This window comes from Erpetoichthys calabaricus, chromosome 4 (assembly GCF_900747795.2).
Source record: "Erpetoichthys calabaricus chromosome 4, fErpCal1.3, whole genome shotgun sequence".
Taxonomy (NCBI): Eukaryota; Metazoa; Chordata; class Cladistia; order Polypteriformes; family Polypteridae; genus Erpetoichthys; species Erpetoichthys calabaricus.
In genome coordinates this window covers 250,651,610-250,673,256 of record NC_041397.2, presented here as the reverse complement: position 1 = coordinate 250,673,256, position 21,647 = coordinate 250,651,610, and the positions used below count along the sequence as shown (strand labels likewise).

Below are 21,647 nucleotides of genomic sequence, written 5' to 3'. Positions count from 1 at the left end.
AAATTACAGGCGCCTCTCATCTTTTTAAGTGGGAGAACTTGCACAATTGGTGGTTGACTAAATACTTTTTTGCCCCACTGTATATGATTCTTAATTTTATGTGAACATTCAAATTTAAGTACAGCAAGTTGAAGCAGGTGTGTATTCAGCACACTTTTTTTTTTTCCTAACCATCTCTTCATTTTGTTTGTTGTATGGATATGTGGGCAACCTCGCCTGCTTTGTTTTACTCCTTTTTTTATCTCCGCAGTTGTACCAGCATAGGTTGAAATGACAAGCAATATAGGCACCTTCCTGATGTGTTCAGCTACAGTAAAAATGACTCATGAAAGTTTTTACCTGTGGACAAATTTCTACCAGTGTATAATTTCAATCGGTGTACCATGCACACTTTGTTCACAGTTCACTTTTTAATTAAAATAATATAGCCAATGCCTGTGTGCTCAGGTTGGAATTTATTAAAATTAATTTTCTGTTGACAGAACTTGCCTCTAATTGAAGATTATTTTAAATGTCCAATAAGGGGATAAATTTGGCAAACAGTTTAGTTGAAGCATGCCTACATGGATATTTATAACACATGAATAGGTTACTGAATAACATACTTATTATTTTAGAAGTAAAATTTGATTTGATTTTTTATCATAATATTATTCACAAGATGATGTAGATGTTTTATGAAATTAAGTTGCCATTGCATTTTATTAAAACAAGGAAACACCCATTATATTTGTGGACTTTGATGTGGAGAAACATGTGTTAAAGTATGGTTAATTTTGAGTGAGTGCAGTGTTGTATAAAATCTGTTTTTTTTTGTTTTTTTTTTTAAAGAGCAATGATATTTTGTTCCACATCTTGCAAGATGTTAACTGTTCATTACTAACAAGTGTTATGCTTATACATATGTTATGAAGGCTCCCTTCAAATAAAGTATAACAAAAATTTGTCATTTATATTAATGTTCCCTGTGGATGGTTAAGTAATCTCTAACAAAGCCAGCACTTCAAATATAGCAGTGTATGCTATAGGGGTGGGCGGTATGACCAAAATTCTATATCACAGTATTTTTCTAAATTATCCCAGTTTCACGGTATTCGATGGTATTTTTTTCCCCATGCATGAGTGGATGTTAACCACATTTTCCACTGCAATTACTGGCTAAGAATAACCTATTCCACTGTCAAGAGTATTGTGCATTGTACAAAAAAAAAACATTTTAATGTGCATACAAGTATTAATACAGTTTTGCATTGCTCCATAAAGTGATAGTTTTCAAGGGGGTGGCACTAATGGAGAAGGTATCACATTGCATGACAGATGCAGTCAAAATATAGAACCTTTTTATTGAACAAATTTTGCAAAAACAAACTATAATTTTGACAACATATTTTCAACCATACAAAGAGGCATTTAGACTTAGTAAAATATCCAGAAGTGCTTGTCAAAAATTGTATTGCACCGAATATGTCTTAGAAAAGGAATAAATAGTAAATATTTTTTGTAAACCAACTACACTTTCTGTTAATGTTAACAATCTCTGTCCACTGACACGTTAAAGTGACTTTTTAAACAACTTTATCATCATTAAACTGCATAATATTTAAACTAATAAATAATAACAATGAAATAAATAATAGTATTATTACTGATAGTTGCACTATTACTTCAAGACTTAAAGCCCAGGTGCATTACACAGTATTCACCAAATTAAAATAAAATAAAACAAGTGCAACTTGGTGATGACATCTTTACCAACTGAACCATCATTTAGGCAAACTGCATTAATATGGACTTTGCTTCAAGCTAAGCTATACTGGGAAGAAAAAAACAAACTATATGTCGAGAACAAAGTCAACATTTCCACTTTATTCTCGCCGTTTATGTCGAGATTAAAGTCGACATTTCCACTTTATTCTCATAGTTTACTTAATAATTAAAGTAGAATGTCGTAAACTAAACTTCTTCCTAAAATCAGTGTTTAATCAATTACTTAATTTACCCCATCATAAATTAATGCAGCACATTAAATGCTTTGTGTTACGTTCCCCGACCCAGTGGTTAATCACTACGCTTCTTAAACTGACTTCCTCCGCACTAAGAGAAGACAGCGATCACCATACAGAATCCATTCACTTCATGATATTCCTGTTTTCTGAAAATTTAGAATGCTAAGATAAATACTTGATATCATTTTCATGATGAAATGCATTAAAGCAGGTATTACATATGCACGGTAGTGAGGCGGTAGTGCTGCTCCCTCGCAGTAAGGGGTCCCCAGGTGTATGTTCAGTGTAGAGAACTTTATGGCAGGTGTGACGAGGCTCCAAAAAATTGGATGTATGAGTAGCTATCGCACAGGTTTAACCTAAATATTGTGTAAATGTTGGGTTTGTGATCTACTGGTCGGAGACACGAACACAGAATTCAATGCATGTTCTTCTGAGCGGCTTATTGTGTAAATGTTGGGTTTGTGATCTACTGGTCGGAGACACGAACACAGAATTCAATGCATGTTCTTCTGAGCGGGCTATCTTTATTGCATGCATGCTGTCTCTATCTGACGTAGGCTACCAAAACCCCAGTTCCTATCCTTCCCTTTTCTTTCACAACATAACCAATCACCACACGATAAACGTCTTTGTGAAATTAAAACTAGTTATAAACTTAGCCCACGGAGTGTTCAGAACTTTAAAAATATCTTCGTTATACATGTTTAATTATGCCATCCATTCAGAGTTGCGCCCATCTCTGAACGAGTCGCCAGCACATCACAGGATGAATACAAGCAAAACATACACTAGCAGGGTCAATATAGCGCAACAAAACCCCACATCCTACATGACTTTGAAAGGAAACTGAAGCACGCCGAGTAAACCCACCAGAAAAACATGCAAATGCAAGGCAGGCACGCCGGCGTGCCCCCATATGATTAATGCATGCTTTAATGCATTTCACCATGAAAATTATATTAAGTATTTATCTTAGCATTCTAAATGTTGTTCAGAGAGCAGGAAGATCATGAAGTGAATGTATTCTGTGTGGCGATCGCTGCCGGCGCCTCCTCTTAGTGCAAGAAGAAGTCAGTTTAAGAATCACTTAACACAAAGCATTTAATGTGCTATATAACTTATGACGGGGTTTGAGAAAATCTAGTAAATTAAATATTATTCATTTTACGATGTTTAGTTTACGATGTTCTACTTTAATGACAAATTACGAGAATAAAGTCAACATGTCGATAAAGACAACATGTCGACTTTATTCTCGTCATAAGCGTCAAGATTAAAGTGGAAATGTCGAGAATAAAGGCAACATGTCGTCACACTATTACACAGTACCCAGGTACATTACACTGTATTGAAAACAAATAAAACAAGTACAACTTGGCTTGCAGTATTATCCAGTAGTATAGAAACAGTATTTACACATCTGACCTTTTAAAACTAAAGCATCTCCAGACGACAGACGTGACTCCTTTTTTTCGGCTCTCTGTCCATTTTCACCGTGCGGCATACCTATGCTACCACCCACTATTTGGTGGTGTAGCAGTGAAAAAGAGCCCTAGTGCAACAAATGTGTTTAGTGGTGTAGCAGTGAAAAAGGTCCCCACTTGAACAGTTTCCCGCTGCGCCACGTTCCGAACGTCATTTAGGCAATTTAAACCGGTGTTGCGGTATAATAAAAATCCATATCATAAAAAAAATAAACGGTTTTCGGTATGAACCGGTATACCGCCCAGCACTAGTATGCTAATTCAATCAAGATAAAATTGATATTGAATCGGGACATTCGTGCTGATGCCGAGCCCTACTCGCCACATTATGTTGTATTAAAAAAGAAATCAAATACAAATAGATTTCAAAGCATTCTATCACAATTGGAAATTTCAGTATTATGATAAAGATTATGTCTACAGACAAGATCTCAATAAAATTGACAATAATACAAGAGTGTAGTTAAATAGACAAGACATTTTATTCCAGTAACAAAATATTTGTCATCTTTTCCAGGTCAATGTTAGGGTTACTACAATGGATGCAGAGCTGGAATTTGCCATCCAGCCAAATACAACAGGCAAGCAGCTGTTTGACCAGGTAAACATTAACTTTTGTTCTTGTTCTTTATTTCGCCTTATACAATTTCTTGTATTAGGAATTTGTTAGTTTTCGCATACCCCTTGGGGTCAGAGCGCAGGGTCAGCCATTGTACAGCGCCCCTGGAGCAATTACAGGTTAAGGGTCTTGCTCAAGGGCCCAGCAGAGTAGGATCTCTTTTGGCAGTGACGGGGATTCGAACCGGCAACCTTCTGGATACCAGCGCAGATCCTTAGCCTCAGAGCCACCACTCCGCCCCAAACTTGCAATTATCTTTAAAGGTAAAGTGCAAATATTTATCACTTTGTGAATATTTGATTGTCATTTTTCCCCCTTTAAAGCTATTGATGTGCATACTCATTTTTAATTCATTTTGCTTTAATATTAAGAGGACTACAAACGATTTATAGCTAGAAAAGTACAGTTTTTGGAAATGGAAAATGTATTTATCTAAAAAAAAAAAAGTAAACTTTTGTTATTTCATACTTAAGAGAAAACTCAGCTGTACTTTATTAGTCCATATCTTTCCATATTTTTTTTTTCATTACTTTGCATATACTTATTCCAGGTTGTGAAGACAGTAGGGCTTCGTGAGGTCTGGTTCTTTGGCCTGCAATATGTAGACACTAAAGGCTACACAACATGGCTAAAACTGAACAAAAAGGTAAAACACCCACTTTTTATTTGTGTGGTTTTTTTTTTTGTTTTGTTTTTTTTTCATGCTCTGAATTTTTTTTTCTTCCCTCACGCTTTCTACATCAAAGAGTACTTTTTGTTATTAAAAGATAGAAATTGACTCTTCCTCCTTTAACTTTAAACTTATAAGAAATTGGTTTAAAAGCATTTTATATTTGAAAATATTTGTGTTCTTTTTATATTCAAGCAAATGCTAATGTAATTTCTGATTTTTTTAACCCTGTAATGTTAACTCCTAGTTGGCATTCTGATTATAGCAGTGTCTGTAATTACAAGTGTATCACCTAGTGTTGTTATCAAGGCTGAAATTTCTTGATTTTTAAGAGCTCAACTAATTTTGCATACTCTAGCTTGAGTGTTCACAATTGGGAGCCTTTTATGAGGACTTCAAACATTGTTGTACAGAAGAATAAACTATAAATTAACTAATACAGTAGTGTGAAATACCTGCAATCACTTTTAAATTTTTTCACTGCTTGGTTCTCACTGCGAAAGGTGTGTGTGTGTCTGTGTAACAGTCAGCTCTGCTCACACTATATAAATACACAGACCAGACATCATAAAAAGGTTTGGGGCAGCCACCCGTATAATATCCCTGGCTGCAAAAGGTTTTTAAATTGACAGAGCTGTTCGCAATACGGAGTCCAAAACTACTGATTTATTGGTGGTAAGATGGCGGCTTTAAAGGCCCATATAGGAAGTGACGTCATCGAAGGGCCCGGACCCGGAAGTGATGTCTTCTGAGGTACTAGAACCTGGCAGGATTTCTCGGGAATGGTCTGCAGGGAACTGAGAAAGACAGTTAGTTCATCCTGCTGCTGGTCGGATGTGGTATTACCCTTACTTAAGCCTTTCAGGTGCCTCCTACTCGCACGTGTGTGACTATCTAATTATATAAAGAATAACATACACATCCAGTACCGTATTCTGTACTACCTTTGAAAATTTTGAGAAGTACAGTTTTATTTAAAAGTTTCAAATTCCATATTTCACAACTCCTTGCCACATGTCAGTATGTGGTACTAGTATTCATTTCCTTTATTTATACATACCAATTTAGATGCAGGGGAGTGGGAGGAATGGAGGTTTATGGTAGTCCTGGAGAAATACTAAAAAAAAAAAAAAGTAGCTAGGGTAAAAATAATAATAATAGCTTAATATTTTAAAATCAATTTTGCATTAGATTAAGAAAAAGCAGGAAAAAAGAAGGGAAGCATGAACAAAAAAACACCAGTTTTGTACACAACATAGGAAAAGGGCAGATTTTGTTATCATGGAAGGGCATCAAGAATTCTGTCTATTCATTTTTGCTGTTCAGTTCATATTTAACAATCTCAGCTGGACCTCCAAACTGCTGCAAAGTAAACACTTAGGGCAGACTGGTCTCACTTCAACATATAGCCCACATGGTCCCCAAAACCCCCTAACTGCATTTGCTGTAACATATCAAGATTGCAGACTGCAGTAAATCAAATAGTTCTAGTACTTTACCATTAATGGGTTGTATGTTAGGCAATGTTAAATAAAGAAAGTTTGTTGCACACCGATCTTTCTCCAGAGTTCATTTCAGTATAGATCAGATTTAATACGTTATCTCTCTAGTATAAAAAAAAAAATCCTGGGAGGGAGACTAGGGAGACGAGACGTGATCTTCTTGGAAGACAATTTGACCTCCCGTGAGAAAAGGCTTTGAGACATTTAAAACAAGTTCATGGACATGTAACCTAGCAGTTGTTGGAATGTTTTTGGCAGACACGCTTCATGTGCTCCCAGCTCTTAAAACAATGATAAGCGACAAGCAGAGGACGTAGCTTGCCAGGAGCAGCAGCAAGCCAGCAGATGATCTGACCGCTTCACCTTAGCATGCGTTCAGCCCACCCCCTTCACAACACAAGCGACAGAGACGCGAAGTGGCAAAAGGACGGCTGCTGTACAGGCTTTTAAATGATCAGCGTGCAGCGCGACAAGCAGAACACGGAGCTCACCAGCAGCAGCAAGCCAGCAGATGATCCAACTGCTTTTCTTTAGCGTGCCTTTAGCCATCCACAAGTGATGAGGCTTCAATATTTGTTGTCAATTTTAGAAGCGAAAGTAGACTGATGGATAAAATGACCATTGAAATCCATAGATTCAGACTACGGTAGTGAGGGGTACTTGCACATGTGCATGAATCCGTTCTTTTCTAAACTATTAAATACAACTGTACGGTCATAAATAATTTTTAATAAATAACACTGGCATAGAGACTAGTATGGTAAAAATTTAAATTACAGTTTATTAAATTATTCAGTTTTTTTTTAATTATTATTTTAGTTTGTTGAATTAATTTTTTTTTTTTTTTTTTTTAAACTAACATTTTGCATTTTTGTTAATGGGGGAAAAACAGTGAAATTGAAAGCTTCATCAAAGAACTTGGCTCCCTATTGAATTCAGTACAGCATCCAGGTAACTGCTGCCAATGCACCAACTGACTGGTCAGTTTCGTAGCCTCACCTCACTTGTTGACCACTTATCTGAATAGAACATTCTACTCTTTTTAGGGAGCAGACCATGACCTCGGATTTGAAAGTCTTGAGTTTCATCTCAGTTGCATCACTTGACTACCAACTATTCTAGTATTTTCTGGATTTCTACAGTCTTGGACCAAGAGGAAAAAATAATTTGTAAACCGATGGAACCATTAAGTTCCCAAGCTGGGTACTTTCTCAGCCTTAGGCCGGGTTTATACTCGACACAACACAAGCTGTAGCGGACGTACTGTTTATATAGTAATCCCTCCTCCACCGCGGGGGTTGCGTTCCAGAGCCACCCGCGAAATAAGAAAATCCGCGAAGTAGAAACCATATGTTTATATGGTTATTTTTATATTGTCATGCTTGGGTCACAGATTTGCGCAGAAACACAGGAGGTTGTAGAGAGACAGGAACATTATTCAAACACTGCAAATAAACATTTGTCTCTTTTTCAAAAGTTTAAACTGTGCTCCATGACAAGACAGAGATGACAGTTCTGTCTCACAATTAAAAGAATGCAAACATATCTTCCTCTTCAAAGGAAACAGAGAGGAAAGCAAACAAATCAATAGGGCTGTTTGGCTTTTAAGTATGCGAAGCACCGCCGGTACAAAGCTGTTGAAGGTGGCAGCTCACACCCCCTCCGTCAGGAGCAGGGAGAGAGAGAGAGAAACAAAGTCAAAAATCAATACGTGCCCTTTGAGCTTTTAAGTATGCGAAGCACCGTGCAGCATGTCGCTTCACGAAGCAGCTGCACACAGAAGGTAGCAACGTGAAGATAATCTTTCAGCATTTTTAGACGAGCGTCCGTATCGTCTAGGTGTGCGAACAGCCCCCCTGCTCAATTCCCCTAGGTCAGGATCAGAGAAAGTCAGCGCAAGAGAGAGAAAAGTAAGTTGGGTAGCTTCTCAGCCATCTGCCAATACCGTCCCTTGTATGAAATCAACTGGGCAAACCAACTGAGGAAGCATGTACCAGAAATTAAAAGACCCATTGTCCTCAGAAATCCGAGAACCAGCAAAAAATCCGCGATATATATTTAAATATGCTTACATATAAAATCCGCGATAGAGTGAAGCCGCGAAAGGCGAAGCACGATATAGCGAGGGATCACTGTACTTGCGTGTGTACTTTACGTAAATCAGGAGGAATCCACCAGGTGGCAGTGCAAGATATTATCACTGTGAGAACAGGTTCGACTTTGCTGTGTTGTGAATTGCCAGGAGCACCCATTAAATTCCGATGACACCTTACCGCAGTATCTCTGAAAAGGATGTTTAATGATTAAATCCATCAATCCAGGGATGTCCATTCCAACTAGCATTAAGCATGAGGCAGAAACAATCCCTGGACGAGGCATCAGCTCATCGCAAGGTGAATGCAAGCACTCACATACACTAGCGTCATTTTAGTGTCACCAAATCTGCATATCTTTAGAAGGAAACTGGAGCACACTTTGGAAACCCAGCAGGAAAACGTGTAAACTCCAGGCAGGGAATGTCAACGACGTGACTCCCTGCAAAACAGCAGCGCTAACGCTCTGCCACCGTGTGTCCCCTATGTGTATATTATTATTCATTATTTAAATGAAATTAACAATTTATCTGTAAAATGTAACATACATACTTTAATGCATTTCATCATGAAAGTGATATCAAGTATAAATCTCCATCCATCCATCCATCCATTCTCTTCCACTTATCCGAGGTCGGGTTGCGGGGGCAGCAGCTTGAGCAGAGATGCCCAGACTTCCCTCTCCCCAGCCACTTCTTCTAGCTCTTCCGGGAGAATCCCGAGGCGTTCCCAGGCCAGCCGGGAGACATAGTCCCTCCAGCGTGTCCTGGGTCTTCCCCGGGGCCTCCTCCCGGTTGGACATGCCTGGAACACCTCACCAGGGAGGCGTCCAGGAGGCATCCTGATCAGATGCCCGAGCCACCTCATCTGACTCCTCTCGATGCGGAGGAGCAGCGGCTCTACTCTGAGCCCCTCCCGGATGACTGAGCTTCTCACCCTATCTTTAAGGGAAAGCCCAGACACCCTGCGGAGGAAACTCATTTCAGCCGCTTGTATTCGCGATCTCGTTCTTTCGGTCACTACCCATAGCTCATGACCATAGGTGAGGGTAGGAACATAGATCGACTGGTAAATTGAGAGCTTTGCCTTACGGCTCAACTCCTTTTTCACCACGACAGACCGATGCAGAGCCCGCATCACTGCAGACGCCGCACCGATCTGCCTGTCGATCTCACGCTCCATTCTTCCCTCACTCGTGAACAAGACCCCGAGATACTTGAACTCCTCCACTTGGGGCAGGATCTCGCTACTAAGCCTGAGAGGGCACTCCACCCTTTTCCGGCTGAGGACCATGGTCTCGGATTTGGAGGTGCTGATTCTCATCCCAGCCACTTCACACTCGGCCGCGAACCGATCCAGAGAGAGCTGAAGATCACGGCCTGATGAAGCAAACAGGACAACATCATCTGCAGAAAGCAGTGACCCAATCCTGAGTCCACCAAACCGGACCCCCTCAACACCCTGGCTGCGCCTAGAAATTCTGTCCATAAAAGTTATGAACAGAATCGGTGACAAAGGGCAGCCCTGGCGGAGTCCAACTCTCACTGGAAACGGGTTCGACTTACTGCCGGCAATGCTGACCAAGCTCTGACACCGGTTGTACAGGGACCGAACAGCCCTTATCAGGGGGTCCGGTACCCCATACTCCTGGAGCACCCCCCACAGGATTCCCCGAGGGACATGGTTGAACGCCTTTTCCAAGTCCACAAAACACATGTAGACTGGTTGGGCGAACTCCCATGCACCCTCCAGGACTCTGCTAAGGGTGTAGAGCTGGTCCACTGTTCTGCGACCAGGACGAAAACCACACTGTTCCTCCTGAATCCGAGGCTCGACTATCCGACGGACCCTCCTCTCCAGGACCCCCGAATAGATTTTTCCAGCTAGGCTGAGGAGTGTGATCCCTCTGTAGTTGGAACACACCCTCCTGTCCCCCTTCTTAAAGAGGGGGACCACCACCCCGGTCTGCCAATCCAGAGGTACTGTCCCTGATGTCCATGCGATGTTGCAGAGACGTGTCAACCAAGACAGTCCTACAACATCCAGAGCCTTGAGGAACTAAGGGCGTATCTCATCCACCCCCCGGGGTCCTGCCACCGAGGAGTTTTCTGACCACCTCGGTGACCTCAGTCCCAGAGATGGGGGAGCCCACCTCCGAGTCCCCAGGCTCTGCTTCCTCATTGGAAGGCATGTTAGTGGGATTGAGGAGGTCTTCGAAGTACTCCCCCCACCGACCCACAACATCCCGAGTCGAGGTCAGCAGCGCACCATCCCCACCATATACAGTGTTGACACTGTACTGCTTCCCCCTCCTGAGACGCCGGACGGTGGACCAGAATCTCCTCGAAGCCGTCCGAAAGTCGTTCTCCATGGCCTCCCCAAACTCCTCCCATGCCCGAGTTTTTGCCTCAGCAACCACCGAAGCCGCATTCCGCTTGGCCTGCCGGTACCTATTAGCTGCCTCCAGAGTCCCACAGGACAAAAGGGACCGGTAGGACTCCTTCTTCAGCTTGACGGCATCCCTCACCGCCGGTGTCCACCAACGGGTTTGGGGATTGCCGCCACGACAGGCACCGTCCACCTTACGGCCACAGCTCCGGTCAGCCGCCTCAACAATAGAGGCACGGAACATAGCCCATTCGGACTCAATGTCCCCCACCTCCCTCGGGACATGGTCGAAGTTCTGCCGGAGGTGGGAGTTGAAGCTACTTCTGACAGGGGGCTCTGCCAGACGTTCCCAGCGGACCCTCACAACACGTTTGGGCCTACCAGGCCTGACCGGCATCCTCCCCCACCATCGAAGCCAACTCACCACCAGGTGGTGATCAGTTGACAGCTCCGCCCCTCTCTTCACCCGAGTGTCCAAGACATGTGGCCGCAAGTCTAACGACACGACCACAAAGTCGATCATCGAACTGTGGCCTAGGGTGTCCTGGTGCCAAGTGCACATATGAACACCCCTATGCTTGAACATGGTGTTTGTTATGGACAATCCGTGACAAGCACAGAAGTCCAATAACAAAACATCGCTCGGGTTCAGATCATGAGAGCTATTCCTCCCAATCACGCCCTTCCAGGTCTCACTGTCATTGCCCACGTGAGCATTGAAGTCTCCCAGCAGTACGAGGGAGTCCCCAGAAGGTATGCCCTCTAGCACCCCCTCCAGGCACTCCAAAAAGGGTGGGTACTCCAAACTGCTGTTCGGCGCATACGCATGAACAACAGTTAGGACCCGTCCCCCCACCTGAAGGCGGAGGGAGGCTATCCTCTAGCCCACTGGGGTAAACCCCAATGTGCAGGCTCCAAGTCGGGGGGCAATAAGTATGCCCACACCCGCTCGGCGCCTCTCACCGGGGGCAACTCCAGAGTGGTACAGAGTCCAGCTCCTCTCAAGGAGATTGGTTCCAGAGTCCAAGCTGTGCGTCGAGGTGAGCCCGACTATATCTAGCCGGAACCTCTCAACCTCACGCACTAGCTCAGGCTCCTTCCCCTTCAGAGAGGTGACATTCCACGTCCCAAGGGCCAGCTTCTGTAGCCGAGGATTGGACCGCCAAGGTCCCCGCCTTCGGCCACCACCCAACTCACACTGCATGAGCCCATGGGAAGGGGGACCCACGTTGCCTCTTCGGGCTGTGCCCGGCCGAGCCCCATGGGTGCAGGCCCAGCCATCAGGCGCTCGCCATCGAGCCCCACCTCCAGGCCTGGCTCGAGAGGGGGGCCCCGGTGACCCGCGTCTGGGCAAGGGAGAACGCCGTCCAAATTTTTTGTTCATCATAGGAGGTTGTGTTGAACCGCAGTTTGTCTCATCCCTCACCTAGGACCAGTTTGTCTTGGGTGGCCCTACCAGGGGCATAAAGCCCCAGACAGCAGAGCTCCTAGGATCATTGGGACACGCAAACCCCTCCACCACGATAAGGTGGCGGTTCGAGGAGGGGAAGTATAAATCTAAGGATTCTAAATGTGCAGAGAGTTGGATTATCATATAATGTACATTTAATGTGTTCAGTGTGGCGATCTATTGTTGTTTCCCGCTGCTGTGTCAGGTGAGGAGGAAGCCCCAGAAAAAAAAAGAAGGCACAAAAGATGGTATGTGAAACTTTTAAAATGTATCGTGTCATTACGATCTGGAATATGCGACGCTCGAATATAAAAGCACCACGAATGCATCTGTATGTCGAGGTTTTGCTTCACCACATCGAACCATTCATCAAACATCAAAGCGCGCACATCGATCCTACTAGGATCCGCATAGAGGCTTTCTGTCACATGTAGATAGTAAACAGAGACTCTGACGTCACGTTCCAGCATTATCACACTGCGCCCCCTGACATTTTGCTGGTACTGCAACTTGTGCACGCGTCGCGTTTATTTCTGAGGACCTGCTCAGAGGACAAATGAAGTTAATGCTGGGAACACGTGGCAGCCATGATGCTTGCTCGTATGCGTTCTGAGCATGTAGTATAAACAAGCCCTAAGATCCACCTTAGTTTTGCTGTATTAATAGTAATCTATAGTAAAAGAGATTTGAACACACTTAACAGAATCCATCAGCCGTAATTGAGTATCAAGTCCACATAAAGTAAGGTTTGTGTTAACTCAGATTCTCAGAGTATGAAATTAACAAGTAAATATTCAGCAATAAAACTCCTAGACCAGAATTAAGAAATTGCAGTATGTCTTAAATCACAGTGCAGCTGTTCATAGTTTTTTCAACTTTAGATACTACTGTAATTTTGTATGAGATCTATCTTTTCTGTTTTTCTACCTAGTTGTCTTTCTGGTTTTTAAATTGAACAAATGGCTAAAAACTGCTTTTTGTAAATAAAATGTTATTTATGCATTTATTTACTAATTTGATTAATATTTTTAATGTATTCATTAGGTTAGTCTTTGAGTAGGACTTGCACATGCTGATAATACAGCAAATTAAATATTTATATACAGACAAGGGAAAATTTGAAGAACCCACAATTGTGTCTGAAGTAACTTCAAACTGACAAAAGTTATTGGAACCCATCATTGTTTATTCCCATATTTATCAAAACACAGACTTTGCTGTAGAGTTTTTATTCAACAAAATATTTCAAATAATAACACAAATGAAAATGGCATGGATAGAAATGATGGGACTCTTAACGTAATATTTTGTTGCACTATCTTTAGAAGCAATCACTGCAAACAAGCAGTTCCTGTAGCCTTCAATCAGACTTTTGTCACTTGTCATCAGGGGCTCACTCTTCCTGAGCCACCTGTCCAAGCCATTTCAGGTTTGAAGGGTGCTTTCTCTAGACTGCATGCTTCAGTTCTTTCTATATATGTTTGATAGGATTCAAATCAGGGCTCACAGAAGGCCTATTCAGAACAGTCCAATGTTTTGTTCTTAACCATTCTTGATGGTGTTTTTAGGTATGTATTTTAAGGTATTATCCTATTGGAGGATCTATGACCTGCGACTGAGACAGCTTTTGCTCATGAATCTCTAGATAGGCTTGAGATTTCGTTATTCCTTGCACAGATTTGTGGTACCCTGTGCCAGACACAGCAAAGCAGCCCCAAACATAATCAAGCCTCCTCGCTGATTCAATTAGTTATGGTGTTCTTTTCTTTGATAGCTTAATTTTTCTCATCTGTGGACATAGAGCTGATGTGGCTTTCTAAAAACTTCCTGTTTGTCTCACCTGCCCAAAGGACATTCTCCCCAAAGCATTGTGGCTTATCAATATTAATTTTAGCAAATTCCAGCCTGGCTTTTGTATGTTTTTCATTCAACTTTGTGTCCTCATAGGTTAACTGGCCACTTTATATTTGGTCCTTTACGTGTAATGTTGGGAATTTCTGTGAATGTGCCGTGTAGTCTCTATATCTAACTACAAAAGTACCATATGAATGGCTTCTACACCACTACACACATACATAGATGTAAGCATACACACAGACCCTATCCACAATAAGTACTATATGAATGATGTGCCACTCTCTAGCATTCTAGAGACTTAGCTTATCTTGGGCATAAACAACATATGATGTCTTAGATATATCTCGGATCTAAATTACTTTTGGTCTCCAAGAATATATATATATATTCAAACATACAAAGGCTCAACATCCTTGGCTATAGGCCATTTATCAACCAATGAATGTCTTAATTTAATGTACTGTTCATTATTGGACAGAGCTCTTCATCCTCAGCCCAATAAACCTCACAATTCGAATCATATGGCACTTCCTTACTGCTCCATGTGCTCTAAATATTTACCTTATTACTTCATATTAAGACAAAGCACAGAAAGTTGAAAGCAACGTATTTATTAAAGAACAATAATACCAGTAGAGAAAAGCATGGATAGCAAAGTCTGGAGATATATATATATATATAGTCTTTAGAAAAAGTTTATGAAAAGTTAAAGATGTCAAAGATGAATGTCCCAGGGCAGCGTTTATTTAGCAATCGATATTCATGAAAGATGATGAATGCAGAACATGATCCGCTGTGGCAACCCCTAATGGGAGCAGCCGAAACAAGATGATTCATGAAATGCTTTAGCTGACGATCAGATGCAAACAGTCGCATGTCTTTCTCCATCTTCTGATACTGCTTTGTCTTCATTGTCTCCTCCACTTATGATGTCATATTCAGATGAGGTTTATTTATTTTACAGTTCCATTTGGGATTCTTCTGGCATGTCTTCCTTTCCCAAGCTGTACAACAATTTGGCAATTCTTTGTCCCAGGAGCTCATCCATTCACAGGTTATAAAGTAATCCATACAGCCTGAGGAATTGGCGCGTTTTCCTTTCCTAAGCAGTGAACCAATTTTAGTCCTAGGTGCCCATCTCTTCACAAGCGATTAAAATAATCGATACAGCTTGAGGCATCTCCTGGGTTTCAGCTTCGTTTAAACAAATGCTATTGTGATTTAATACTGGTACAATTCAGGAAAATAGAATGTTTTTTTTGTCCTCCCTTCTTAAGTGTTAAATTTATCTTGTCCATTTTAACAAAATACTTGTTTTATAGTGATACAATTTATTAGCTGTCCTTTTACAATTAAGTTCATTTTTGTTTGTGTGAGCAAAAAATAAAATACTGTATAAAATACAACATTTAAAATCCACGAAACTATAGATAGGCCTGGTAGCTCCTAAAGGAATAAACAGATTCAGCATTATGTGTGTCATATACTGTATAATTGATCAATTGCTAGCAAATGATTTGATTTTGCATAAATCAATTTTGTTTGTTGTCCCAATTACTTAAACTTTTGGAATCTAAAAGTTTAATCTTTTTGTTCTTTTTTTTTTTTTGCTTGTAAAAGGTAACTCAACAAGATGTTAGAAAAGAAAATCCTTTGCAGTTCAAATTTCGTGCAAAATTCTTTCCAGAGGATGTTTCTGAGGAACTGATACAAGAAATAACACAACGGCTGTTCTTTCTGCAAGTCAAAGAAGCCATCTTAAATGATGAAAATTACTGCCCCCCAGAGACTGCAGTACTGCTGGCATCATATGCAGTGCAGGCCAAATATGGAGACTTCAACAAGGAAATGCATAAACCAGGCTACTTAACTAATGATCGGCTACTTCCACAACGGTGAGGACAGCTTTAATACATATAGAAGTGTCTGATTAAAAACTAAAGTTTGCTTAGGATATAACTAGATGAGCTTAATTGTTTAGCTTGGATATTATGTTTCTTATATGCAAATTCTTATAAAGTGTATTTTTTTCTCATGTTTTTTTTATATATCTGGTTATCATATTGTTGGTAAAGTTGAAAGTGGCCAAGTATAAATGTGTTTTCTAAATTGTTCATTAAGAAGAGTACACTAATTTGAAAAGAAGCTGTCTAATTTTTGTTGCACATTACTGTTCATTGAGTTTAAAACTTAGTCTTATGAATATAGCACTTTAGTGAATAGTGCTTAAAACTATTACAAAATAAATGTCACAGTTAAAATGGCTTATGTATTTTATTTGAGTACTTTCTTTCAGAATCTCATCCTCTGTAATTCACTTTCAGGATAGGAGTGAGTGAGTGGCTTTTAGATGTGTTAATTACACAGAGCGGCCTGTTTTTGTTTTATGAATATTGGAATACTTTTATTAGGTCTGTTTTTAGAATTTTCTGCTTTATATGTTTTTTTATTGTCCATTTTTTCAGTGTATAACTGTATTCCTGATTATGTTGTTTGATGAGTTTTGTTTCAAGCTATATTCATGGGAGATGTACACTTTAACTTTGTTGCAGTAATCTTTTTTCTTTTTTTTATTAAAAAAAAGAGACGAGTGTTGCCAACCGATTAGCCATAATAATGTATGTGTTCTTTAATCTGTTTTAGGGTTTTGGAGCAGCATAAACTGACTAAAGAACAATGGGAAGATAGGATTCAGACATGGCATGAAGAGCATAGGAGCATGCTAAGGCAATGGCTTTCACAAATTAATGTTTATTTTTCTTAATATGGTAGTTGAATTATCTGGTATTCTGTGTGAGAAAAGAACCCTGGAGAAGAATGTGTGTGCCCTATTTTTTTCTTCTTCTTCTTTATACTGTATCACATATAGTCAACTTTACATATTCTTGGGAGCTAAAACCTAAGTGAGATGAAAAAATGATGAATGGATTTGTGGTGTACAATTTATTTTAATCCTAGGGTGGCATGTGTTTAGCACTGTTTCAGTGCTGTGCTAAATGGTTTAGGGATCTGGGTTCAATTCAATATCATACAACTATGTAGGTTTCTCAGGGTATTTAATTTCCTCCCATATCTTTGTGTATTGCTTGGCCTATAATCTGTATCTGACCATTTGTCAGACAGACACAGATCCCAACCAAGGCTAATTCTTGTCTAATACCCAAGTACTATCAGAAAAGATACCAGCTCCCCTCCATTGCAATGGAGGTAACAGCTTCTAAATGTAAATTTATAAAGATTTATGCATTTGAATGTAAATATATGTATATTGCCATGTATAATTATGGACACTGAATACATAGCTTTCAGGCCATTTTCCAATTTTCAAATTTTACAAATTTGAATGCTAGAATGAAATTATAAGTATTCAGTTTCTATACCTAAAGCTGATAATGCTGCAAAAAGTGGGTCTACAAAATATTTTAAGTATTTTCAGGGAAGTATTTACCAGTTTTGCATACAGTTAGAAATGTTTCCTTTGTTCTCCCATGCAGATTTGTTCCACATTTTTCAGGTTAGTCATATGTCAATTATTTACCACAGTTTTGAAATGGTACAGTAAATTCTCAAATTGATTGAGACCAGGGCTCTAACTAGGCCATTTTTGGCTTTCATCCCTGAGCCAATCCAAGATTACTTTGGCCTTGTGTTTAGGATCATGGTCCTACTGAAAGGTGAATTAGCACCCAACCTTCATTGTTTTAGCAGATAGCTCCTCTTTGTTTGAGATGAAGCCATATACAGCAATACTGAATTCTGTCAATATTACACTCATGTATTTGACAGAGTTAAAACATTGTGTTCCTACAAAAAAAAAATCCATCAAATGAAAAATAAAACACAATGTTTTCATCTCCACATGTCAGTTATACAGTATTAATTAATTCTTAAAAGCATTTCTTTATAACACAACAGCAAAGGTTGAGCAAAGAACCTACCTATAAGCTATTGTAGAGCAGTGAAATCTTGCCAGAATCTAAAAATATTCTTGTACTGTTCTATCGGAAAAGAATTCCATTTTTTCCACTTTAAGATAATATAAAACATCACTTTCTCACTGAGTTATGAAAAGTGGATTCAGATTTTTTCAACTGAGAAAAATAAGGTTAATTCTGTTTCAACCAGATGTCCAGTCCCCATTAATGAACAGCCCCATCAGCGTACTTTTTGGAGGTGTGGGCAGTTTTACATTTGTGCCACACATTTGACATTTGGCCTTGTCTATCTCTAGAAACATATGCAAATAAGTCCCCTTAAAGTAAGCAATGTGCACTTTAATCATGTCTGAATTGTTTTATTTATTTTTTTAAAACTGTGAAGCAGTAGTGATAATTAATGAGAAATGTGTCTTTGTCCCAAATGTTATGGGGGGCACTGTATGCTTTGAATGAGTAATCTGGGTTTTTTTTTTCCCCCTTCAGAAATGTTTTTAAATTTTTGTATCCGGCCTGTCTAGTTTTTTGATCCACTTTTGCTTGATGTAGACAACAGAAGAAATACTTTTCCTGTAATATTGAATAAGGGTAGGGAACACACGGATACTGATCTTAGGTTGTTCTTTACAGAAGTTATCTTTACTTCAATGCTAATGGATTGCCATTTTCATTTTCACTACCCACACATGCAGATTAAATATTGTACACATTTCACCGTACTCTGACCGTATTACTAATACTGTTTTAATAGAGAGGATTCAATGATGGAATATTTGAAGATTGCACAAGATTTGGAGATGTACGGTGTGAATTACTTTGAAATTAAGAACAAAAAGGGGACAGAGCTGTGGCTTGGAGTTGATGCCTTAGGACTTAACATTTATGAACATGGAGACAAGTAAGTTTAGTTGTTTTAGTCTCATCTTTTTTGTCAATACTTCACAGATTAATTAAGAACTAGTAGTTGTCTGTTGCTGTAGTTCCTTGTTTAATGTCTGAATGATGTTTTGCTGTTTGCTCGTTTAGTTGGCAAATCATTGTTTTCTGATGGTTATTAGCCACTTTCAGATTTACATTTTAAGACACGAAAATCAGTATGGACAAGAACGAAAAAAAATGAAATTGCAGCTTTAGTATTTTTCAATATTCAATTGTATTGTTTTACCCAAGATTTGATATCTGAAATTACATTTAAATTGTCAAATAGTGTTTTCATAGGAGAACCGTTGAATTCAAATCCATGTTATTTATAATCTGTATACTGCTCTAGTGAGATTACTGTAATTTATTATTATTATACATAATCTCTTTTAGTCTCTTCTGGATGTTGCTTTTTTTTTTTTTTTTTGCTGGTCACTTTTCAGAGCTTTAATTTTTAAACAAGAACTTTTCTTCTGAAAAATCCATGTGTTAAATTTTGCTGTGTTTCTTGTTCTATTCACATGACACTTGTTAGTCCATTTTAATTGTATTAGGTGTCTTTCAGTCACCTTTTCAGTCTTTTCTTTAGACCGATTAAAGGAATACTCTGCCCTAAAATATTTTTCTTCTTTGTGACTTACCCTATGTAGTTTGTCGTGGTGGCCGATAAAAATGTTTAATGTTACAGTGGAGAAATGAACACATAGTTTGACATTGTATAGCGCTGGTCAACATTAAACCCCATTGAGTCTGAGTATTCAGTATTTAATTTCTTCAGGAAAACACGAGATTAAAAGTTCTCAGCCACCACTGCAAACTACATGGGTTCAGTAAGATTAAAAAATATATATCCTTTTTGAGTGGAGTATTACTTTAAGCTGTGGTATTTTGATAGTCTTTCAAAAAAGTAAGATATTTTTCATTTTGTTGACATGGGTAAGTAATAGGCATTAATTGCAGTCTATCAGTAAATTGAATAAATACAGTTGATACAGTAAGTTTTAAAAATCATATAGATATAAAAATACAGTTTATTAAAATTGTAATTTTTATGTAAAATGTGTTGGAAATTTTAAAGTAAAAACAAATTTTATTTCCAGATTGACACCAAAGATTGGCTTTCCATGGAGCGAGATCCGAAATATTTCCTTTAATGACAAAAAGTTTGTTATTAAGCCAATTGACAAAAAAGCTCCGGTAAGCATAAAACACTAATGTAACAAACTTTGAAACCTTTTAAAGTCCTTTACTTACTTATTTTTATCACTTAATAATGAAATCATAGTTTTTTTAAATATTCATTCTGTCATGGTGTTAATAGCCATATGAAACGGGTATTCATATTTTTTTCTTATTTTGTGAAAAACCTTTTTGATCTTGCTTTTTAAGATATTGTTCTACTTGTTTGAAATTAATTTAGCTTTTATATAGTTGTATATTGCTTGTAAATTATCACACAGGCAAAGCCGACATTGAACTAACTTTTCATTGCACTCATTTTGTTTAGATATTCTCGCTTTTTTATAAATATTTTGAAGTGGTGCCAGAGAAGAAGGTGTGACATATTACGTATCTCAGCTTTCTGGGCCAATACCAAGTGGAAATATTCAAGAATTAAGTGAATTGAATGTTTCTGTAAATCAAGCAAGAATTTCAATGTACATGTGACAATACTACTACTGCTATTATTGTTGCTGCTATGTAATGGTCTGGGTCGCCTCCAGAGTCCATTGTGACTTCAGGGAGTCTCTTTAACTCTGAACTGTTGATAACATATCTAGGGGTTAGCTGGGCAAATGAGGACACACATATTCAGCAAGGAGTGGTCTCAAGTATTTTGGTGCTTTTACTTAAAAACTGTGTTCAAAAGGGCAGTGCTTCACTAATTAGTCAATATTAAATAATCCAGTGAAAATCAAGTGTAAGTGGAGTTTAAAAAGTCCAAATAATAATCCATTGAAACAAGGTTAAAACACATGGCAAGAAACAGTTTTACAAGCTTACAATTCCAGGTGCATCCTTCTAAAAACAATGGAAGCAGGATCCTGTAAGGGATAAGCAGAGATGTCCTTCTGACAGGCACAGCCAACCTTTTATTTGGGTTCGGCCCTCTGCTGCTGTTACAAACTCCCAGTAGGGTGGCACGTCAAGCCTCCAACTCCCTTCTCCACTCCCCCGGCCTTATGCTAGAGCCCCCCAGAGCAACAGATCACTCCAGCTTCCTCAAGATGCTCAGCTGGTGCGACCCTTTTGCCTCTTGCCGTGTCCATCATGCTTTCATTTAACTTCTGTTTCTTTCCATGTCTTTTTTTTTTTTCCCCCCTACCCCCACCAATTTCGCTGTGTGGGCTTCCTCTATACAACTAATTGGGTATAGATGCTGTCCTCCACCTGCTTCGAGGTGTGAATGAAGGTCTTGACTGACTTGCTTGCATTTGCACCTGCACCTGCTTGGAGCCTGCACACGGCAGGACTCCTAATTAGATCTATTTAAAATTCAGAACTCCACAAACCTCTAAAATTGCATACTATTATATCAAGTAATATACCTGTACAATTTGTTTAAAATGCGTAGTCAACAAAAATAAACTTCCACAATAACTTGGTTCTGTCCACTAGAGCAGTGGTCCCCAACCTTTTTGACAGCAAGGACCACTTTATTAGATGCAAATTTTTCCACGGACCGGGGGGGGCAGTTTTATACACAATTTACATAACA

The 21,647-nt window shown here is 39.4% G+C and overlaps 1 protein-coding gene across 2 annotated transcripts in view; it reads left to right on the top strand.

Annotated features, from left to right (window-relative positions):
• The window catches only part of LOC114650767 (radixin), a 98,311-nt gene that overhangs the window by 39,812 nt on the left and 36,852 nt on the right, over window positions 1–21,647 (top strand). For both annotated transcript variants that reach the window (XM_028800607.2, XM_051926185.1), the window contains exons 3-8: window positions 4,011–4,094; window positions 4,663–4,758; window positions 15,693–15,967; window positions 16,716–16,799; window positions 18,759–18,905; window positions 20,029–20,125. In XM_028800607.2, the coding sequence (XP_028656440.2) occupies window positions 4,011–4,094; window positions 4,663–4,758; window positions 15,693–15,967; window positions 16,716–16,799; window positions 18,759–18,905; window positions 20,029–20,125 (783 nt within the window). The remainder of the gene's footprint in view (window positions 1–4,010; window positions 4,095–4,662; window positions 4,759–15,692; window positions 15,968–16,715; window positions 16,800–18,758; window positions 18,906–20,028; window positions 20,126–21,647) is intronic.